The 22,443-nt window shown below is 49.5% G+C and overlaps 1 protein-coding gene across 2 annotated transcripts in view; it reads right to left on the minus strand.

Annotated features, from left to right (window-relative positions):
* Positions 1-22,174, minus strand: part of PKD2L1 (polycystin 2 like 1, transient receptor potential cation channel) — a 53,512-nt gene extending 31,338 nt beyond the window's left edge. For both annotated transcript variants that reach the window (XM_075130701.1, XM_048859012.2), the window contains exons 1-9: positions 21,800-22,174; positions 13,777-13,890; positions 10,319-10,446; positions 8,957-9,210; positions 6,996-7,220; positions 5,596-5,824; positions 5,050-5,220; positions 3,593-3,774; positions 738-858 (exon numbers count right to left, since the gene is read on the minus strand). In XM_075130701.1, coding sequence (XP_074986802.1) covers positions 738-858; positions 3,593-3,774; positions 5,050-5,220; positions 5,596-5,824; positions 6,996-7,220; positions 8,957-9,210; positions 10,319-10,446; positions 13,777-13,890; positions 21,800-22,094 — 1,719 coding nt within the window. In that variant the 5' untranslated portion in view covers positions 22,095-22,174. The remainder of the gene's footprint in view (positions 1-737; positions 859-3,592; positions 3,775-5,049; positions 5,221-5,595; positions 5,825-6,995; positions 7,221-8,956; positions 9,211-10,318; positions 10,447-13,776; positions 13,891-21,799) is intronic.
* Positions 22,175-22,443: the final 269 nt, after the last annotated feature.

Raw genomic sequence — 22,443 nt, forward strand, 5'->3', positions numbered from 1 at the left:
GCTCGTGCTTATGGCACTGGATTAGGATCCAGGACATCCAGATTCAATTCCAGGCTCTGCAGGATTCCCTCTGTGGCCTTGGGCCCAAATCCACAAAAACGTAGACATCCCAGCCCTGCGACGCATGAACCCCCAACTTAGCTGCCACCCAGCCTTGCTGGTGCCTACGTTTCTGCCTCTGGATGTGCACACCGCTGGCGCAGGCAGGCGCCTGGGTGCCCTTCTTACGTCCAGGCCCCAGCGTGAGCCTCAGGCCAGGTGAAGATAAGTGCACTCTTGCCAATCTCACCTTTGGGGTCCAATCCAATTGGCATGCTCTGAGCGTGCCTAATGCCACACAATGTCTGGGGAGCCAAGGAGCTGGCAGCCTCCCTTAGCACCTTTCACTCAGTGGTTAGGGCATGTGAGAGACTCTGGTTCAATTCCCCTCTACCTGCTGAGGAGAAGGGATCTCTCCCCCTGGCCTTGCATAGGGAGCCTAGACACCCAGCCCAGGGTTCATGGATTCCATGTCACCTTGGCAATACCCAAGTCCCTTCGTGGATCTGGGCCTGAATCTCCCTGGGCTCCAGTTCCCCATGTGCAAAATGGGCAGGTTAATAATGTGCTTGTCTGTCTCCTTCTGTGTGTCTGTCCAGCACCTAGCCCAACAGGGCCCGGACCTCAGTCTGGTCTTCACTGCTGCAACGCACGGAACAATAATAATCATTGCAGGCAGATTAGCCCCTTTTGCTTACCAGCAGCACAAAGAAAACGAAGAAGACATAGGTGACGAAGTAAATGGGCCCCAGCACCCTGTTGGCGTTGTCAATGGCATTGTAGTCAAAGTCGCCAAGTATGATCCGAAATTGGGTGAAACTAGGAACGGAAAGAGCCCAAGGTCAGCACTGCGCCTGCAGTGTATCGGCAACACAGCTTGACACGTATTAGAGAGTCATACACTTCAAGACGACTCACTGGCCATTTGCACAGGGCTGAGCCCATGAAACGTATTTACCTGCGCACCTTCCATCACATTGGCTGTCCATGCATTTCCTGCCTTTAGATTTCTGCATAAGATGGGTCTACAGTGCTAGCGAGAGCTGAGCAAACCATTTGTTCTGCCAACATGTTAGTGGTTGAGTTGAGTCTCGTTTCGCAGGAGGTGCCCACACTGCGTTGATCAGCATGGCGAATGGAGCGCTACGATTGGCCTGAGACTGTCAAAGCTGTCTGATGGATTTACATACATATAATAATAGCTCTGATCTGCAGCTGAAAAGCATGAGATCTCAAAGTGATTTACAAAGGAGGTTGGTATCATTACCCCTATTTTACAGATGGGGAAACTGAGGCACAAGCCAGGGACATGACCTGCCCAGTGTCTGCCAGTAGCAGAGCCAGGAATAGAACCCAGGTCTCCCAATCCCCAGTCCAGTGCCTCTTCCACCAGGCAACACTGCCTCCCACTGTTTTCCCATAGCCGGCCTTGAAAATTTCAACGATGGTGATTGTGTGTAGTTCTCATGCCTCTAGGAACAATATTATGGGATTAGAAGGGTGTAGGTGACAGCAGTTAAGGTGCAACGGAGCTGTAGGCTGTGACTCAGAGATTTTGCAACAGGCATATGATTAGCAATGCTGTGGATGGTGTGTGAGCTAAAAGACAATCCAGATCAGTCTCCTACAGCTGGGATTATTGAAGCAACCGACAAGAGGCCAAGTGAGGCCCCATCCAACATGCAGATGAAATTTCACTAGCCACAGCCAGGCAGCCCTGGGTCCCTGACAGTTACAGACAAGGTTTTCCTCTCCCTTGAGGTCTGTGGAATAAAACTCTGCTGTGCGCCCCTGAAGGGGGAGTCCATAGCAGTGTTTGGCTAGCATGGCATGGCTCTGTGTAAAAACCCGTCTACAATTTCAACCACAGAGGGAAGCTTTTCACTAGACATTAGTGTTAGAACAGGACCTTGAAGAGTCAAGTGAAGTAACACGACTCACCTACAATTCCATCCTGTCTAGCATCATGTCATCTGCTCCGGGGTAAGTCAGACTAGAACCGGAGCTAACCGTGAGCTGCTGCTATGATGTTAGATACATCTCCATCTACACTGACTGCAAACATCATGTGAATTAACATGACTGAGGTCATGTTCCAATTCAACCTCATGTGCTAGCCAAGCCCACCCTGGAGCCAGCGGGGCTCAGTGCAAATCTGGTTGGGGGATTTTCTCCTGTGGACATTTGGCCACTTGGAACTGAGGCCCTCAAACGCATTTTGCACAGGCTGAGCAGCTGTCCAGTGAGATGGACACAGCTGGCAGAGGCCGCTGGCTGGACTGGATTTGGAGTGGAGCCCTAGAGGTGAAAGCTGTGACTTTTGCTTTAAACTAGAAGCCACAGAATTGGAGTCTTCGAGCCTCAGCAAGAAGGGATGTAGAAAAGGTGGATGCAAAGGAATCCATTCGGAGGGGTTAGTTTTTCCTAATATAAGTGAAATATCCCACTTCCTCCCTCATTTCCTGAGTAATTTTAATGGGAGTAACCCCCTGGATTTCCAGCTCTAGCATGAATCAGTGATTTCTCCTCCCCGTTTTATTTAGGGGGTGTGAGGAGGAGGGGATTTGCTCTGTGATCACTGTATCTCTTTCTCTCCCCAGCCCACAAACAAATCCCCAAGCCAAGTTCCCTTTCTAATCCCTGTGGTGATTGCCCACACACTGAGCTGCAGGCTGCTGTCACTTGCACCCTCCCGGCCTCATGACTGCAGTATGGCTGCCTGGGTGTAACTGAGCTGAATTTGCCCTTGTGCAGGTCATGTGCAGCACAGATCATCCTGCTAGGGGGACAATAAAGGGATCCCTCATTTGAACTAGTGCAGTTAGATCATTCATTAATGGTTTCGTCCATAGCCCTTTGAAGTCAATGGGAGTCTTTCCACAGATGTTGGATCAGGCCCCGAGTCTTTCCCTAATCGACGTAGCCAAGAGGCAAGTAAGGACCCACCTGCTACAAAACCCACACAGCCAGGAGGCTCAGTGCACACCACCTGGAGCTGGGGCCGAGTAGCTCAGTATGGATCTAGAGGGGAATTTACCCACCGTGCTTGGGTGTACTGGGGCCAGCAAGGCTGGGGAGAGCCAGAGCTGGTTGGAAAATGGAATTTCCATTCCATGGGGGAGTCTAACATCTCTAAATCTGTTTTCGTTCTGCCCTGAAAAGTTGAAATCATGAAATTTCCCAAAGACTGAAAATTGCAAACAACTTCAGTTCAGGGCCACCAAAATGCTTCCTTTCAAGGTGGTAAAAAAAAAGTTTCATGTCTATTAAATGGAATGCAGTTGATAATTCTGTTGACGACGAATGAGAAGGAATAGGAGCCAGCTCCTTCTCCTACAGCTGCGTTGGCTCTGCAGGGACTGACATGCAGTGACAACTGAGGTGTCTCACTAAAACAAGCAGCTGTGACTCTGAACCCACGCAGGGACGAGTCTGCTGAGAAGATACTGCCCATCTGTGTCTTCACAGAGAAGAACTGCACTTGATGCCGGAGAATGAAGGGTGGCAGGAAACAGTGAGCGGGGAAGGGAAAAGGAGAGAGAAACACACTTACATGCATTTAATAAAGGTGCTAAAGTTTTCCACTTGTGTCCCAAAGAGAAGGTAGCCCAGCTGGGCGTAGGCAAAGAACACAATGAAGAACATGATGGCAAAACCCAGGATGTCCTTGGCACAGCGAGCCAGCGTGGAGGAAAGCTGGGTCATTGTTTTGTTAAAGCTAATGTACTTGAATATCTAGGGGGGAAAAAGACAGGGGTAAGGTAAGATGTGGACATCTCTCATATACATGCACACACCAAGTTAATGGTATCACTGCAAGAAACAATGCAGCAGGGCAGAAGAGAAGGTAGAGAGGAAGGATGGTCCAATGGTTAGGGTGTCCAGAAGGGAGACTGGGTACAGTTCCTGCCACAGACTTCCTGTGTGAGTCTTAGGCAAGACACTTAGTCTCCCAGTGCCTCAGTTTCCCCATCTGTGCAATGGGGATAGTAGCCCTGCCCTACCACCCCGGGGTGCTGTGAGGATAAATGCATTACTGACTGAGGCGACGAGGGCCAGATAAGCATAGAATACAGAGTACAACCTGTTGGCTTTGTACCAAAGGCATGTCGCTGCCTGAGTCTGAAATGGTCATTCAGCAAGGTCAGCACTGACCGATGGTCATTACCAGCCGATGGCTGTTGGGGGACTGATGTGAAAGGAGCTGGTTGTCTCAGCCCAGCTCCTAGTGTGTCCATGCCAGGAAAATCACCACAAAAATCGGCTCCAATTATCATCCGTGAAAACGTTAGCAGAGGTGCCAAGATCGAGTGGGTCTGGAAACTGGCCTTCCCTTTTGTCCTAGAGCAGATCCTAGCAGGGCAGGGTCGGGCTGTTTGTGGAAAATTCCCATGCTGCACGTCTTGTCTGCTGTGCAGATAAGACGACCTGTCTTTCCAGGGCTGTGGATGCAGAACTTTCCAGGAGAAAGGCTGACGCCTGGGCTCTGATTTCTCCATCCAGCCCCCACCTGTGGGAATTGGCTTTTCTAATGGGCAGATTTCGAGTGGGGAATTTTTTGGGGTGGCTGGGAGGGTCTTAACATTTATTTTTTTACAAAAATAAAATTGAAGGACATTTCAAAAGGAAAAGTCATTTTGAATCGAGAAGCTAAACCTTTCGTTGCAAAACAATTGGAATTAAACATTTCCACATTGGGGGATTTTTTTCTATAGTTGGGATAAAATTACATGGTGCTCAACACCGTAACTTCCCCTTTTCTATGCCACAGCTCCCAGCACCCCATCTCTCCGGAGCACAGACCCCGTGGTGTGCAGGGATTCCATGCAGAGAGTGGGACCCGAGGCAGAGATATTCCTCTCCTTTAGCCTGCCCCATTACCACCTGCATTTGTTCCTCTCTGTCCACACCAGGGGAGGGGAGATTAGAGCCCCTGAACTGTGGCCTGCTAGATTCTTTCCCCATGTGCTGTTCAGGTGGCAGAATCTCTCACAGGAGCCCATGCGGTACCTTGATCCAGGCGAAGAACAGATTGACTGCGTTCATGTTGTTGTACTGGGTCTGCCAGAAAGCCAGGAACTCAAAGTCTGCATAGATGTCAGGGTGCCTCAGCAGCTCTCCCATCAGCCTGTTCACCTCGATGGTGCGAAAGATGTGGAACACAATGGCAACGATGGACAGCTGACAAGAGGAAACAGCCTGCATTACCGCTGGACCTCCAGGTTCACTGGGGACCGGGGCTAAAAACGTCAGAGAACTTCTTAATATCAGTCCATGGGGCTATTCCGCTGGAGGCACTGGCAATACAGGGAGGTGGTAGGAACACACTGGCTTAGCTCCTCATCCATCCATGCACGTGCTCAAGGAGAGATCTGCAAAGGCACCTAACTGCTATTGAAAGTCACAGCCTTAGTGCATGCGATTGTCTCCTTCTAGTGGTTCAGTCTGAGATTAGGGCAGAGGTCTGGGCCAGTTCTTGTTTTGTCTGGGCGAGTTCCCCTGCTCTTAACTTTCCTTTTGCTTTTCTATCTTTGCCCCACCTCCACCCCTGCTCACCAGTATCACCACCACATCCAGGATGTTCCAGACACTGGTGAAGTACTGGAGCCTGTGGATGCGCAGCTCCAGAATCTCCTCCACCACGTAGTAGAAGATGAAGACACAGAAGATGATCTCGCAGGCCACAATGAAGAAGTCCCAGGTGCTAACGTATCGGATGAGCTTCACCGTGCGGATTTGCCAGGAGGGGATTGCACCACCGGTGGCTGGAAATTCAACTACTAACCTGGAAGGGGAGAAGGAAACCAGAATGACCATGAGACTGTTGTATGTTCTTGAAATGCACTGGGCTCATCCCCTCCTTCTGATGCACCTGCCAACCCATGGGTGTGGGAGAGTCAGGCACACATATTGGCTTTTTCACTCATCTCCGCTGCCTCAGTGCACATGGAGAAGGGAACCAGGGACCAGTGAAATGCTGGTGGTTATGGTGGTAAGATAAAGGCTCCTTATTAACCGCGTGGCAGCTACCAATAATACTGACACTCAGATCCTCAAACGTATTTAGGGGCCTGGTCCCATTGATTTCAATGGGTGGTTGGTCCCTAAACACCTATGAAGACCTGGGCCTGAGTCCCTAGCCTGGGTGGGACCAGACTTTCAAAGTGGCTCCACACGCAGCAGCTCCCACTGCTCCCAGGCACTGCCTCTCACGAGGGATGCATACAGCACCTAGCACAGTGGGGCCCCAATCTGATAAAACGAGACACTGCTGGCCCATTGGAGGGAGTGGGATCTGGGCAGGTGAAGGATCTCCTGGGGAGACTGGATGAGAATGTAACAGGAGTTTATTTGGATTGTGTCCAATTTTCATCTGTATAACGGACTGTTTACTTATTGCTGGCCAGTGTGCACTTTCCTAGCAGTGCTTTGCTACCAGCTAAATGATACTTCCCCTTAGGCAATAGTTACTTTAGGGACCCATAATTCTGTCTGCCCTGGACACAGCCACCAGGAAGAGATTGAGCTCAGTTCATCGTACACCCAGTGATCTATTGCAGGTCTTTATAGTGCTTGAATCATGGCAGTAGCTGGCACCAAAGGCGAAGGGGCTCAGGGAAGGAGATGTCACCCCCCCTCGAAAGTCAGAACTCATGCCTCCTCCGTCCCTTCTGATTAGAGAGGACTAGGAGCCAGGAGTCCTGGGTTCTCTCCCCAACCCGGCCTTTAGCTCATTATATGACCTAGGGCAAGTCACTCAAGGTCTCTGCTGCAGGCTTGGAGGACGATAAGAGCCTACCCGCCAGTGGGGCACAGGGGCTGAATTTATTAATGTGGTAAAGTGGTTGGAGAACCTTGGATTAAAGGCACCTAGGCAGGGCAGGGTGTGGATGTCATATTTTCAGTGCTACGCGATGGGATTGAGGATGAAAGGGTCTCCACAGCTCTCTACCTACCTCAGCACACAGAACAGGTTGATGTTTGCGTTATACACTGAGAAGTCAATGAAGACCACCCGGGTGCCCCGGTCCAGCCACAGCTTCTCCTTCAGGACCTGCAGGGCTTCCGCACTCTCCTCCCGGGTCAGCTTGAGGTCTATGTAATATCCTCCCCCACTATAGCTGGTTAGTCGACCCCAGTGGGATGAGCCGCCCAGTTCTTCCTCAGAATGGTACCTCCACCTACACAGGGAAATCCACAAGCAACCCTTGAGAGGCAACATGACCCAATGGCTAGTGCACAGAGTTAGAACTCAGGGGACCAGCTGTCCCACTGGGTGGCCTGGGGCAAACCACTTCTCCTCCTGTCCTTTGCCACACTGGAGTGTTTAGACTGCAAGCTCTTCAGGGCTGGGGCTGTCTTGCATTGTGTTGCTATCTGGCACCTAACACAACAGGGACCCCCAATCACAGCCACTGCTACAAGGCATTGGCCGTCCCAGGACTAGTCATGCTGCTGACCCCAGCTGGCCTTTACCTGTCACCTTTCTCAGGGTGGAATCATGCGAGTCTTCCACTCTCAGACTGGGCCCTGGCCACAGCCCCCTGTGATCACCCTCGAATAGGCAGCAGGCCTGATTTACCTTCAGCGCCTGCCATTCTGTTCCCTCCAGCAGCAATGACAGTGGTGCTGCCCAATGACCAGGCAGCCTTCTTTAAAGCAAAGTATGATTTAGGTAGAACTACAGCATTAGAGAGAGAACAGACCTGAAAACAATGAACAGACAATGCGCATGTCTAGCATACCAGGGATCTATTCGTCTTCCACATGGGGACCTTGGCAGATCTAAGCTTCCAGCAGAGCCACCCAAGACTGTTCAGGTGTGCGTGACAGTCTCTTCCTGTAACTTACAAACCAGTTCTCCCCCGACTCCTCCCCTTCACGGAGAGTTTTCTTTAAAAAAAACGGTCAAGTCCTTTTGATCACCCTGCTTCCCAAAGACCAAGTTACTTTTTTAACTGTGTCTGGCTCACTGACCTGCTAATCCCAGCACTGGCAGAACAAGCCTTGCAACTTTCTGGAGACAGGATATAGAATCCCCAAAACTAATAGTTTCCCCCTCTGTCTTGTAATTACCCTGCAAGTGTTTGCTCAGAGGTTGCTTACCAGGGTCCATTGTGTGGCTTCCCTGCTTGTTTCTCCCACTGTCTTAAGATAGAACAATGCATTCAGACAGACAAGTGTCATAACCCAGTATACAGCAAGTTCACCTTACTGACCTAGTCACGTACAGTGTTAATCAAAATGATCACATCTCAATATTCTAGGACTATAACACGGCAACTCCACAACCAGTATCCTAATACGAACCAAGGGTGAGGAAATCATACAGTCTAATAGCAGGTGAACTTCAAAACGTTTTGCAGGTTTGGTTCAGTTCAGATAAGCATCCAGAAGTCCCAGTTCTTAACTGAATGATCCTAACATCTGGGGTTGGGCTGAGAACAGGCTATCAAGACCTATGGGACTTGGTTCTTTCTCATGGGTCACAGATATTATAGGGGAAGTAGTGGTTTTGTGCCCTCACTGCATCTGGTCCAAAAATATTCTCTCTCAGGACGGTGTCTTCATCAACTTAAACTACAAATACAAGAGTCTCAACCTAAGTTTTCTCCTGAGCATGGAGGTTCCTAGGGTTTTTCCCAGCAGGAACCTCTTCTGCTCCAGCCTCAGAGAGACACCGAAGCTTTCTTAATATCCTTGGTCTGGAGCCAACAGGACCCACTTGGTCTCGCTGCCAGTGGGAGTCAGAGGGAAAGAACTCTGCAGGCCTACACGGGATTCTCACCCCCAACATCCTGTTGCCCATGGGACTAGCCTTTCACATGGTATTTTAGCAAAAGTTGGCCAAAGTGCCGGCAAAAGTCAATCAAAGATTTTCCAATGCAAAAGAGTTTGGTCGGAGGGGTGCACTTACGCGGTTCCATTGATGAGCCCGAAGGGGACTCTTTCCTCCTTGTCCTCAGAGTACACATCATAGCAGCCTGAAATGTCCTCCTTAAAATTGTCATGCACCACGCACGAGTTGTTCTTCACCTTCAGCTGGCGCAGACGTGGGACACCGAGCAGCAGATTCTCATAGTAGATGTAGGACTGGGTGCTGTGAGCTAGTGACTCATTGTTGTACCATTTGGTCCAGTACAAGCTATCCAGCAATGGGCCTTGGGCATACTGCAAAAGAAGAGGAATCAGACATCTGGCTCAAGGCAACCACCCAATGGGATGCCCCTGGGCAGGGGTCTTCACCTGGGGGTCACAACCAGGTGTCAGCTTCTCATGATGCCCTTGCCCTCCCCGTATTGCTAAATAGTGGGGTGGTATCAGCTGTATCATGGTTAGATGGAAGGGGGATGCCTTTGGAAAAGGGGAGGATAGGATGGAAAATGGTGAACCAATGCCCAGGTGCAGTGGGGGAAAGGCAGATCCTTAGCTCATGGTAGGCTTTTAAATGGCAGAGACAGACAAAGGCAACTCGTTACAAGCTATTTCTAGGTGTCTGATCAGCACAAGAGGTTGTGGTGTCTCACCAGCATTCACACTGCTTGTGCCATATCATTTCTCAGCTTGTTCTTTACCAGAAATCCGATGGATCCTATGCACCTGTTCCATCATTATTTGTTATTCTGATGAAAGCTACAGGGACTTGCAATCAAATTCCCTCAGCTGTCTAGCTAGGCTGAGAGCCAGGGCCTGATTTTCAAGCTGGTTAGGCATGTGGTTATCACACATAAATCAGAACCTGCTTCTTGTTAAAGCACTGGAGAAAGATGCAGAAGCTCTAGGTCCAGTTCCCAGCTCCGCTATAGACTTCCTGTGGGACCTTGGACAAGTCACTTAGCTTCTCTGCATCTCAGTTCCCCATCTGTAAAATGGGGATAATAGCACTTCCTTTCTCCCATCTTTTGTCTGTCTTCTCTATTTTGGTTGCAAGTTCTTTGAGGCAGGGACTGTTTCACCATGTGTCTGTACAGTGCCTAGCGCAACAGCGCTCTCATCTCAGGGCCTCTAGGCCACACAGTAGTGGGAATAATTCCTGTGCTCAAATAGCTAGAAATGGCTGGTGAATTTTATGTGTGCAAATGACAGTGACATTTCTACTGTTCACACAGGAAGTGAACTAACATGGACAGTCACAGAAGTCAATCAACAGGCAGAAGCAAATGGAGCAACCAGACACTGCCCAGAGGGACATGGGCCAGCACAGAAATGGATTACATGGCATCAGTGTGGGAAAATTTCCCTTTCCCAGAACCTGGGGACCATACTTGGTTGTACTCACCCCCCAGAACTCAGCCATGCTACCAATGGACTGGAAGGAGACCCCGCTGTCTGAAGGGGTATGCAGGAAGAGGTTGGACATCACTTTGGTGTAGTAATAGGCATTTGTACTGGTCATTCCATAAGTCACTAGGAGAAAACAGGAGAGAGGGGGATGGTTCCCTTGCACATAAATATTAGAGACTAACATTAATATCAGCTCTACCTTAGTAGAGGTGAGTTTGGGAGGAAAGAGGAGAGAATGCAGAAGGAAGAGAAAAATGTGATGCTCAGGGACTCTCCAAAGTCCTCAGCAAATATATTTCTGAATTCAGAGAGGCCTCTCTCACTGGGGATGAAATTCATTTCAGAGCAGCAGTGGCTTGACTTACTGGGCTTCTCCAGAGCAGCAGGTTGTATGCAAGCACCCCAGATGGACAGGTTTAAAAGGGCCTCCTTTTTACCATACAGAAGCACCTAAACTTGTAAAGGGTGACAATGCTTGAAAACAGCAGCAGCCAACCTATCTGCTGTGTGGGCAGGGCTGACACTTTACAGCTCACCCCGAATAAGGGGCAGCCTGGAAAAGGAAATGGGACACAGTCACCATTCCTTTCCAGCTCCCCTGGCCTTTCTGCAGGGACCTGCTCCACCCTCTGATCCAGGAAGTCAATGGGACTCCTTACTCCTTAGGGTTACATATGCACCCAAGTGGCATAGACATTTAGCATCCGCTGCAGAGGCTCATGGTCTAAGCTTTTTGAGGAGCCAGGGTTTAATCCCTGGTGATGACTAAGCTGATGGTGGTTATACGTTGATGAAGAAACCTTGCCGATTACAGCTCTGTTTCTTTCTGCTTACTCATCCACTGTCTTACACAGGCATTTTGCTGGGCATAGCCATCGTTCAAGTCCTAGGAGTCATAAGTGCATAGATTCCAAGGCTGTTCGATCATCTAGTCTGACCTCCTGCATATCCCAGGTCAGAGAATTTCACCCCATTTCCCCTGTATTGAGCCCAAGAACTTATGCTTGGCTAGAGAGGCATCCAGCCTGGATTTGAAGACTTCAAGGGACTTCCCTTGGTGGGAAGCTTTAGATTAGTTTTCACTCAACAAGGATCCAGACCTTTGAGTGGGATCTAACACAAACGACACACGCACACTTCTCTCCCAGGCAAAGAATCAAACACTGCAAATCGTAAAACCTGTCCCCCAATGAAAGGGCTTCCTAAAAAAGCAACCAATGTTCAAAAACAGACTTCTTCATGACTCAGAATAGGTGCATGTCTCAGTCACACTGGAAGACTGATTGGGATGCCATCCCCCTGTGCCTGAGCGATAACCACCCCGTTTGGTACCTTTGTGTATCTGTTCTGCCATGGGGTGCATGAAATATAATCCACTGCACCATGCAATGCCACAGGTGCTCCTTTGAGATAACAATGAACCTTCCCAAAGCAAACAGCAATTGTTCTGCCCACACAAAGCACATTAGTATTCGGTACAGAGCTGCATTAAATCCACTCCCGAGGACAATGTGAGCTGCCATTCCCGTTATCATCCTAACCACCCATTCCCACGTGGCCCTTTGAGATTTAAAGGGGAAACATCAGCTCCCTGCGTGGGTTTGAACAATGTGGCTCAGATTCCAGGAAGCTTCGAGACCTGGCTGTTTGCATTTGTCCTTTGCCCTTACAGAGCTTCCTGGCACAAATCTGAGGAGGGGCTCTTGTGCAAATCCCCAGTGGCTTGTTAGAGGTTAATGGCCAGAGCTTGCACTGAGGTCTGGGAAGCATGGCTTAAAAGCAGCAGATGTCAAGTCACCTAGTGCAGAGGCCTTGTGCTGATGTCTGAGATGCGGAGGGCCCCCTTCACTCAGGGTATGTCTTCTTGGGCGAGTGGCACCTGGGTGTGAGCAGTCACGCCGCAAAGCCATACCCGAGACTCTGTGTCCTCATGGCGGTTGTGCTTCCCTGGGTGTGTCATCGGCACACTCCATAGCTTCTTGTGCTGCAGTTTTCTGAGCTGCTCTGATTCTTTCCCAGTGAGTTGTGGGAGAACTTGTTGGTCCTTCTGGCTAGATGGAGGGAATCGCGGGAAGGCGCTGAAGGAAGGACTAATCAGCATTGCAATGGTTTAGCCTGTGTCCACACTGCGAAGTGGGCAGGTTACCAGCCCACATGAAAGCCTCACTCAGGTTTTAGCCAATAGCCCTGGCTGGGCAGATAGCTCAGGCTGCAAGCAGGGCCGTCCGGGGAGGGGGGGGGGCGCAAGTGGGGCAATTTGCCCCAGGTCCCAGGCCCCGCAGGGGCCCCCACAAGAGTTTTCAGCTGCACTTCGGCGACGGGTCCTTCAGTGCCGCCAAACACACCCGGAGTGAAGGACCCGCCACCGAAGACTCCAGGCCCCCTGAATCCTCTGGGCAGCCCTGGCTGCAAGCACCACCAAAGTCGGGTGTGAGGGTTTTGCGTGTGGATGGGAGTTATGGGAGACACCTGGGTAAGAGCCTGGGCAACTCTGAAGTGAATAAATACCCTTCGGCTCATCTTGTGCAGGACTCCTTCGAGATATGTGCTTCTCTCAGGAGCCAGCTGGGGGTTTGCTTCTCTGACAATCCCAGAAAGAAGAATCAGTGATTGCACTGCAGTTGTTAGAATGGGACAGTGGCCACCAGGATTCCTGGGTTCTCTGCCCTCAATTTGCCGTCTGAACTCAGACACGGTGCTTAGGCCATCATTTTCAGAGGTCCTGTGCAACTGCTGCTCCTGCAAAAGCCACCTGGAGATGTGGGTCTCAGCCCTTCTGAAACTCAGACCCCTTAACTACTTACCAACACCTACGACTTTGTCTGGTGGTACTTAACGCCCATGCAGGGAACTTGGTGAGGGTTAGGTAATTGTCTGCAGAGGCCGTTGGGACCACTGGATGGATGGTGCCATGGGAGCTTAGAGAATCATCACTAGAGCTAGTCAAAAATGCCCTCTCCTCTCCCCCGGGTAAATTTTTTCTTGATTTCCCCCCAAAATTTCCTATGAACTTTTGTGTCAGCGAAAAACTGAATTGCGAAACCCCCAAACTGTGAGGATTTTTTTCAAAAAATTGAACAGTTTTTTGAAAGCCAAAAATGTTTCTCTCTTCCCCTCCCCAACCAAAAAAAAAAAAAAAACCTGTAAAAGGTCAACGCACAAGAACATTTGTATGCTGACCATTTTGATGAAAAAATTCCAAGCTGTTTTAAAGATTACCAAGATCTGGCATTGGCCAGCTGTGAAATAAATTAGGTATTTTTCTCTCTACCGTTACATGATGTCGATATTTTACTGATTTAGTTAAGAATGTGCCCTCCAGAGCTCTAGGTGCACATACAAGATATTAAACATCCCATAAATTAGAGCCAAGATGTCCAAAACATAAACCCTCCCAAACAGAGTTACACACACAGACAGACCCACCCTTGAGCCATCTGGACAGCTACTCACGTAGGCAGATATCCACCAAGAAGATGACATAAACCAGCAGCTCTCGCAGCGTGGTCTTTACATACAGCTCTCGGTCTTCAGCAGTATTCTCAGTCAGAGTTGTCCCCCAGAGGCCTGTTAAGCATAAAGCAGCATCAGGTGAATTTAGGGCAAGATTGTCAGAGGAGTTAGCTGCTCAATGCCCATAGAAAGGCCCTTGGAAACTGTTGGCATCACAGCCCCACTGAATAAAGTGATGTGGTACAGGCAGGGCGGTGAAAGTGTCACTGATCCCAGCAGACCCTGGGTCTCTGTGCTCATCTAGTAGCTGGTCCATATAAGAGGATAAGAATCTACTAATGTGCCAGCTGAAGGGGGTTGTTCCTTTCGCTCACGTGGTGGAGACTCATGCTTTTCATGCTGAAGGGGCCTCATTGAGGCCCTACTGTTGACAACCCAAGTGGGGCCATCTGACAAGCTTGTCCATCCCATGCTGACAGCACGCCTCAGCCCTGATCCAGCGGGACATGTCTAGTCAGTCACCCTCTCTTCCCTGTTGGTAATCGTGTCCCCATCTGCACCATCAGTCTGCACAACACCACTCCCCTGCCCTCTCAACTGAGCTCCTCAGTGCTTCTCCCTGTCTCCATCAGGCCCCGTCAGTCCCTCCCTCCTGCCTCTAGCCTCCTTCTCTGTCCCCTGCCCTCCCCATCAGGGCTCCGCAAAGGCCGCAGGAGAATATTCTCCCTGTGTGATGGCCAGCCCATAGATGGGGGGTTGGCAGGAGGCAGACCAAGCCCTGTCAGTCTGAGTGGTGGCAGCTCAGTGGGACGCTGGTCCTGCCAGGTCTTTGTATGGAAAAGCAAGTGCCTGGCAGGGTGGGAAGGGGGCACCTGACAGGCAGCCTCACATGTCCACGTGATGACACTGGCCATCCAGGCAGGACTTCCCTAGCTGAACTGCATCCAGGGTCAGCACGGGCCTTACTGCGTCTCTCTGACGACACCCAAAATCTCTGGGCCTGGGCAATGCACAAACCCGGAGGAGCCCCTGGAGGAGATGATCTTGAATCAAACACCTTGACCCCAAACCCTGGGGCTGCAGGAAATCGAGGCCCAGCTCCTCCATGGGTGCCAGCTGATGTGGCTCGATTGACTTCAATGCAATTTACACCCTGGAGGAGCTGGCCCCAAGGAGCTAATTCTGTGTCTTGAGCCCCTGTGCACTTGACATGGTGGAAGCAGTTCACTGAGCATTGCCTAATGCTTGATCAGGACGAACAGAGCTTTTTCCTCCAAGGACCCTGACAGCGCACAGCTAATGAACTGCCTGAGTCCATTAAAGCACTTGCTCATTCTCTCTCTAATGGGCCCTTTGTGTGATCACTCAAACTTTCACCCACACATGTCTAAACTTCCACTTGAAAGCTGAGCGGCTTAATCCACATCAGCAATCTCAATGGTTCTCGCTCCTTTCATACGGTCCCAGCCCTTGTACACACCTGGGGCAGAGAGATGGGCACAGCTCCGCCTGATCAAAGCCTGAATATCCTGAGTGCTCTCTGACAGAAAGAGGATGGGCATTCGGGCTGGAGTGTGCCAACGTGGTGCAGTGCCGTGCACTCGCTCCCTGCTGTTCACGGCCGCTGAGCAGAGTGGAAAGCATTCTGCTCTGCATCATCACATGCCGGTCTCTGCCTTTCAGAGCAGCAGCCCGGACAGTTTGCTGTTTGCCTCACTGGGTCACATGCACTTTGAGGCCAACTGTTAAATGATCTGGAGGATGGTGTGGATTGCACTCTCAGCAAATTTGCGGATGATACTAAACTGGGAGGAGTGGTAGATACGCTGGAGGGCAGGGATAGGATACAGAAGGACCTAGACAAATTGGAGGATTGGGCCAAAAGAAATCTGATGAGGTTCAAGAAGGATAAGTGCAGGGTCCTGCACTTAGGACGGAAGAACCCAATGCACAGCTATAGACTAGGGACCGAATGGCTAGGCAGCAGTTCTGCGGAAAAGGACCTAGGGGTGACAGTGGACGAGAAGCTGGATATGAGTCAGCAGTGTGCCCTTGTTGCCAAGAAGGCCAATGGCATTTTGGGATGTATAAGTAGGGGCATAGCGAGCAGATCGAGGGACGTGATCGTTCCCCTCTATTCGACATTGGTGAGGCCTCATCTGGAGTACTGTGTCCAGTTTTGGGCCCCACACTTCAAGAAGGATGTGGATAAATTGGAGAGAGTCCAGCGAAGGGCAACAAAAATGATTAGGGGTCTGGAACACATGAGTTATGAGGAGAGGCTGAGGGAGCTGGGATTGTTTAGCCTGCAGAAGAGAAGAATGAGGGGGGATTTGATAGCTGCTTTCAACTACCTGAAAGGGGGTTCCAAAGAGGATGGCTCTAGACTGTTCTCAATGGTAGCAGATGACAGAACAAGGAGTAATGGTCTCAAGTTGCAGTGGGGGAGGTTTAGATTGGATATTAGGAAAAACTTTTTCACTAAGAGGGTGGTGAAACACTGGAATGCGTTACCTAGAGAGGTGGTAGAATCTCCTTCCTTAGAGGTTTTTAAGGTCAGGCTTGACAAAGCCCTGGCTGGGATGATTTAACTGGGAATTGGTCCTGCTTCGAGCAGGGGGTTGGACTAGATGACCTTCTGGGGTCCCTTCCAACCCTGATATTCTATGATTCTATGATTCTATGTGCGTTCGCGTGTCTTGAGGTGTCTCCAAGCCAGAGATGGGTTTCACATCAAAACCCTGCATGCAAACGCCCCTGAGCTATGGGGGGTGGAGGAGGGAGTGGAAGCCAAATCTACATCTGGAGCAAAATTTCACAGCTCTACCAGGTCAAACAAAACCCTGGATATGAGGAACAGCTCAGCCACAAGGAGGAAAAGCGGTTATGCACTTAAGGCACTGGAGAGGGATTCAAGAGATTGGGGTTCAATTCCTGGCTATGCCCTAAACTCTCTGTGTGACCTTGACCAAGTCACTCTGTGCCTCAGTTTCCCATCTCTGAAATAGGGACAACACTCCCTGTGCCTGTCTCATCTATTTAGACTGCACGCTCTTCAGAGCAGGTACTGGCTCTTTCTAATGGTATGTCTATGCTGCGAGCTGGGAGCATACGTCTCCTCAAGCTGGAATTTCCCTGTGCTAGCTCTGATGGAACTAGCGCCCTAAAGACAGGGTGTAGCTGCAGCGGCATGAGTGACGGGACAGGCTAGCTGATCCAAGTACAATCCCATCTGAGACCATAGGCATGTACTCGGGGCAGCTGGCCACTGGGACCGCAGTGGCCATACTCTCTTTTCACTGCGCTAGCATGGGTATATCTCCTCGAGCTGGGATATCTTCTGTGTTTGTACAGCACCTAGCACAGTGAGGCCACTAAGCCCCACTGTAACAATCAACAAACACCACCAGGCAGTAAAGGGTTAAAGGGCTGGCTCTCCACCACGCAGATGGGGCCTCATCTCACCACCAGGCCTTTGCTTGCTGCCCTAATGTTCTGTGCACATGTGAAGAAGTGCAATAGGGTCAGCTGGGGCATTTCAATCTGCTCTGGCAACCCGCAACAGGCTCCTGTGCACAGGACATGGGGTTTGCTCCATCCTAACTCAAGCTAAACTTCCCCTCAAACCAGTGTGGGCTGGAATAAGGACTACAGGGTTGGTCTTTCCTCTGAGATAGCTCTCAAGTTGCCATGGAGGGCTCTGGATCGCTTTCCAAGTGTCAGTACATATATCTCCCTTAGCGGCTTCACAGGAAAGTGAATCAATGATTATCAAGTGCTTTGAAATCTTTGGATGCCAGAGGTGAAAGGATTGCTACAGGTAATGTTAATAACAGGAGCAAGTAGAGCTGCGAGGACATGAATACCTTGTTTCCCGAAAGATTGAGATTTTGACATTTGTCTTTGTTGCAATTAGGAACAAACCCTCAAATTCCCAGGAAAAAAACTGTTTTGAATTGATCAAAATGTTCCGGTTTGATGTCGCCTTTTAAAACGTGTAGGCTACAATGTACCCATTACAAAAATTGAAGCGAAAGTTCTCTGCAAACTGAAAAATCAAAATGTTTCACTTTGAAAGCATCAAAACATGGCATTTCAGCACTGTCCAAATTCTCCCATCCTGCTCCCTTTTCCCCTCCCAGAATGAAATTTTGGCAAAACCTCTATGGTTCTGTGAAGTGTAATGACTTCAGCAGAAAGGGATGGTGTGACGGAAAATGGACCTGTTGCAGTATGAGTGTTCAGGAGAAGCCAGCGGGCTGCCTCATCCTTGGAGAGCACGGAATGGAAGCACTTTGCACTGCTCTCAAGAGACCAGACCCTAGTCAATGACGCATCTGTCCTGAGGGGTCCAGTGTGGAGCTGTGGCCACGCCTTCAAACACAGGCTGGGGCACAGGCCATGGGGCTTAAGAACAGGGTAGAAGAGAAAGGATCCCAAAAGCCTGCTACTCATCTCCCCCCAAAACCCATTCAGTCAATGGGCCAGATCCTCAGCTGATGTAAATTGGGACCTCTCCATGGACTTCACTGGAGCTACTTTGATTCAGACCAGCTGGGGATCTTGTCTCCCCTGCATCCCAGAGCAGTTTGTGCACTGCTCAGTAATTCTTTCGCTAAAGCTCCCCTTTCAGCAAGCACAATACATCTGCAACCACCACCACCAACCAACCCAACACTGGGTTCTGGGCGCACAGGACACAGCAGCTGCAAGGAGAACCCACGCCAGGGGCCCTCAGTGGGGAAAAGCTGAGCTAACTCCCAGGCAGGATGACGTATGTTCCGGTGCGTGTTTGGGCGGAGAAGGTCAATAACACTGTGCCTGTTTGTCAGCTAAGAGATCCCCCAGGAGTCTGCCAAATCGTGGGGCAGTGGGAAACAAGGGAGAAGAGACAGAGGATTATTAAGGAAAGAGTGGCAGAGGTGGGGAAATAAAGAGTTCAAGCTCCTCAGTAGGGGTCAATTGGCACTGAAGTCATTGCAACAACACTGATTTACACCAGCTGAGGATATGGCCCATAAAAAGAAATGTCAAGACAAAGATGAGCATGATCCCCAGTGCAATCAAAGAGCTAGGATTTGGAGATTGGCTCAGCTCCTATCCCCAGGGATCTACCTACCCAAGGCTCCTATTAGCACAGTGTCTAAGCACCTCACAATCCTCCCCCTTCCTGGTGGGCAGAGCCACCCTCCTATCCTTGCAGATGGGGAACTAAGGCCTGGAGAGGCAATGTGGCTTGCCCGAGTCACTCAGGAAGGCCATCGGAGAACCTGGAATTCAAACAGGATCTCAAAAATCCCAGGTTGGCCCCCAAACCACTAGCCCATCCTCCCTCTATGGAACAAACCCATGTAGCAGAACTCCTTCCCAGACGATGTTTGCACTGATGGGGACAGCTTCTTCAAGGACATGGACTCTTCCCGAGTTTTAAAGCCATCCAAGCCAAGTCCCAACTTTAACCTACGGCTTAGAAAACACGCCTTTCCCCAGATGCACCCACTACCTGGCCTGTCCCACTGCCTGGCTCTCCTCTGGACACTTCTGCCGACTGGAAAGCTGCTGAGATGGCTGTGTTGGGGACTGAGTTCTATCAGGACTTTGTTTTCCCGTGTATTGTATTTTCTAAATAGACAACCAACCTAATTCTCAATTATTGCAGGACAACTGCCACTCATTGATATATTTTGCTTTCCACAACCAAATCCCTGTACAACTTTTCTTGAGTGACGTACCTGAGTAGTTAGATTCTAATATCTAAACTGCATTGTTAAATCTAGTCACCTAAATTTGGGTTATTGCTGATTATGTACTCTATGTATCATATGACTTTTAAAAACTAACTTTATATTTGTGGATAATCTAAGCACTATTCCCAGATGTACAGACACTCTTTTCCCAACCTATGTATTATATAATTTTTTAAACATTAGCTTTAATAAAAAAATTTAAATTGTTCTTCACATCATCAGCTTCCTCCCGGGGGACAGGATGGAAGGAGACTCAAGACCAGGCGAGCCCTGCATTATAAGCAGTTTCTCCAAACCTTAGAGACTGTGCATCCAATGAAGCGAGCTGTAGCTCACGAAAGCTTATGCTCAAATAAATTGGTTAGTCTCTAAGGTGCCACAAGTACTCCTTTTGTTTTTGCGAATACAGACTAACACGGCTGTTACTCTGATCCATGTATAAGGTGCAGTGAAAATTAATTAAATTAGTATCTGCAAGTACTGTGAGGATGCAAAAGGCTAGCAGCAGGTCAAATGTCATTACTAGACTATACATTAAGGACTGAGCCAAAGCCCACTGAAGTCAATGGGAGGTTTTCTTTTGATTTCCTCTGGCTTTGGATCCTGATGGGCACTGCTCTGTACATGGGTAATCTTTGCCTACAGGGGGCAGTACTGGATTAGTCAGGGAGGGAGGGGAGGACATGATGGTACCATAGGGGTTTTCATTCTCATTTCTTTGACATCAGCATTACACAGAGATTGTATCTGGAAAGGGATTTGTGTTTTGGAATGATTGATCTCTTGGTTTTCAAGCATCACACTGTAATTATGTCACAGCACCCCGAACAAAGGAGGAGTCCTGTGGGGACTGCAGACCTCAGAATAAAACAAAGTAAATAATGCATTAGCCTACCATCCCCTGTAGGCACATTCCTCCTCTCTCAGCCTCTGTTTCCAGTTGTGCTACTGGGCCAAGGGAGATCTACATCCCAGCGCCATTGAGGGATGCCATCAATTGCTCTAGAGACCCAATCCAACTCCTATCAAAATCAGTGGGAAGACTCAATGGGTGTTGGATCTCACTCTAAATGGCAGCCCAGAAATCTTTGATAATATAACCTATAGACATCATACAGCTGGTCTAGACAAGAACAGTTTAGACAAACACTTGTCAGGGATGCTCTAGACGTACTCAATCCTACCTCAGGTTTCAGAGGAACAGCCGTGTTAGTCTGTATTCGCAAAAAGAAAAGGAGTACTTGTGGCACCTTAGAGACTAACCAATTTATTTGAGCATGAGCTTTCGTGAGCTACAGCTCACCTACCTCAGTGCAGGGAATGGACTAGACGACCTCTTGAGGTCCTGTCTAGCCCTGCATATCTATGATTTACACACCCATATGTTACAGTGGGTACATTTGCACAAGGGTTATATTAGAAACCGTGATTAGAACGCCACAGAATTTACAGTGGGGGGAAAACCCTGCTAGGTTATGTTGCCAGTTCATTGGCCACCAGTGTAGGGATTTTCCCTACAGTTTAATGCATTCTCCAGCCTGGTGTTTAATTTCTCAAGCCATGGGGCTTCACCCCTTCTGTTGGGAGATATTCGGAAATGGACTAGATCCCACTGCTGGGAGCTGCCCCAAGATGCAGCCTAAATGAGTGTTTCCAGCTTTTAGCGCCCTTACTGTTCCATCTAGCCCCTTGTGCCAGCCTAAACAATTCCCCTCTCCCTATGTGTCCCCCACCTCAGTTATCTTTTAGCAAACCTATGTACATATAGCTCTTATGCTCAGTCCCTATAGATTAATCCCCACAGCCCAATAGTGTGGTGGCTTTTCATCTTCCAGTTTTATATACATGTATATATAGAAAGTGTTGATATAGGGGTCACGACTATCCCCTCTAGAATAAAAAACATCTAGGGAGGGCTTATTGTCTAATTCCTAGAGTCGGGGTTTGGAATCAGAACACCTAGGTTCTATTCTAGGCTGTGACCTCAAGCAAGCCCCTTAGCCTTTCTGCACCTCAGTGTCCCCATCTGTAAAATGGGGACAATGGCTACACCTCAGAGATAAGGCAGGGAGCATGGGATCAGGACTTCTGGGTTCTGTCCCTGGAGCTGACACAGATTTATTGCCTGACCTCAGACAGAGCACATTAGACTAGGAGTGCTCAGTATGGCTATGTGCAGCTTTCCATGTTATACAGCTGCTCTATGGCTCTCAGCTCCCAGGGCTGCTCTTCACATGGGTTTATAAACACATTCTAACCAGACCCCAAAGTTTTACCTCGGATGCCTTTGAAGACATAGAAGCAGCACCTGGGCAAGGGTTTCTTCTTTACATCCTCTGCCTTTTTCCTCTCTTCTTGGTAGGGAAGGGAGTCCCCCAGCTTCTCAATGTTCTCGTATGGGTTCTCCAGAATGGCCTTGGGGTTGTAGATGGCTCGGATCTTCAGAGAGGCAGAGGGGGAGCCATTGTAAACTGGATTGTCCCATGCTTTCTTCCCCAGGGTCTCTAGCTCGTGCTCCTCCTGGGCTCGAAAGTGGCTCTCGGCTCTGTTGTTTAACCGGGAGGAGCTCATGGCGGTTCACCAGGGAGTGATTTGCTTTTAATTCACTTGCTGGTGCAAACTGCCTGGAGACAGAAATTCAAAGCTGGAGAAGACGAGTAACTTGAAGGGAACTTGTCAGAGTCAAGGAGCCCCTTTGTCAGGGGAGTCCTGACTGGCTGAGCACTGGATGCGTGTAGGCTTGGTCTCTCTCTCTCTTTTATACTAGCTCATCTAGTGACATGGCTCAGAGAGTGGCACAGCCCATTGTTGGGAATGGCTGTAAATGCTATTCTTCTTGGAGCGCAGCTACAGTCCAGGGGATGCTCTCTGCCTCCCGGCACAGATAACAGCTCTGAATGCCACAGTGGGGAGAGGAGGC

The sequence above is a fragment of the Caretta caretta genome, chromosome 7 (genome assembly GCF_965140235.1).
Source record: "Caretta caretta isolate rCarCar2 chromosome 7, rCarCar1.hap1, whole genome shotgun sequence".
NCBI lineage: Eukaryota > Metazoa > Chordata > Testudines > Cheloniidae > Caretta > Caretta caretta.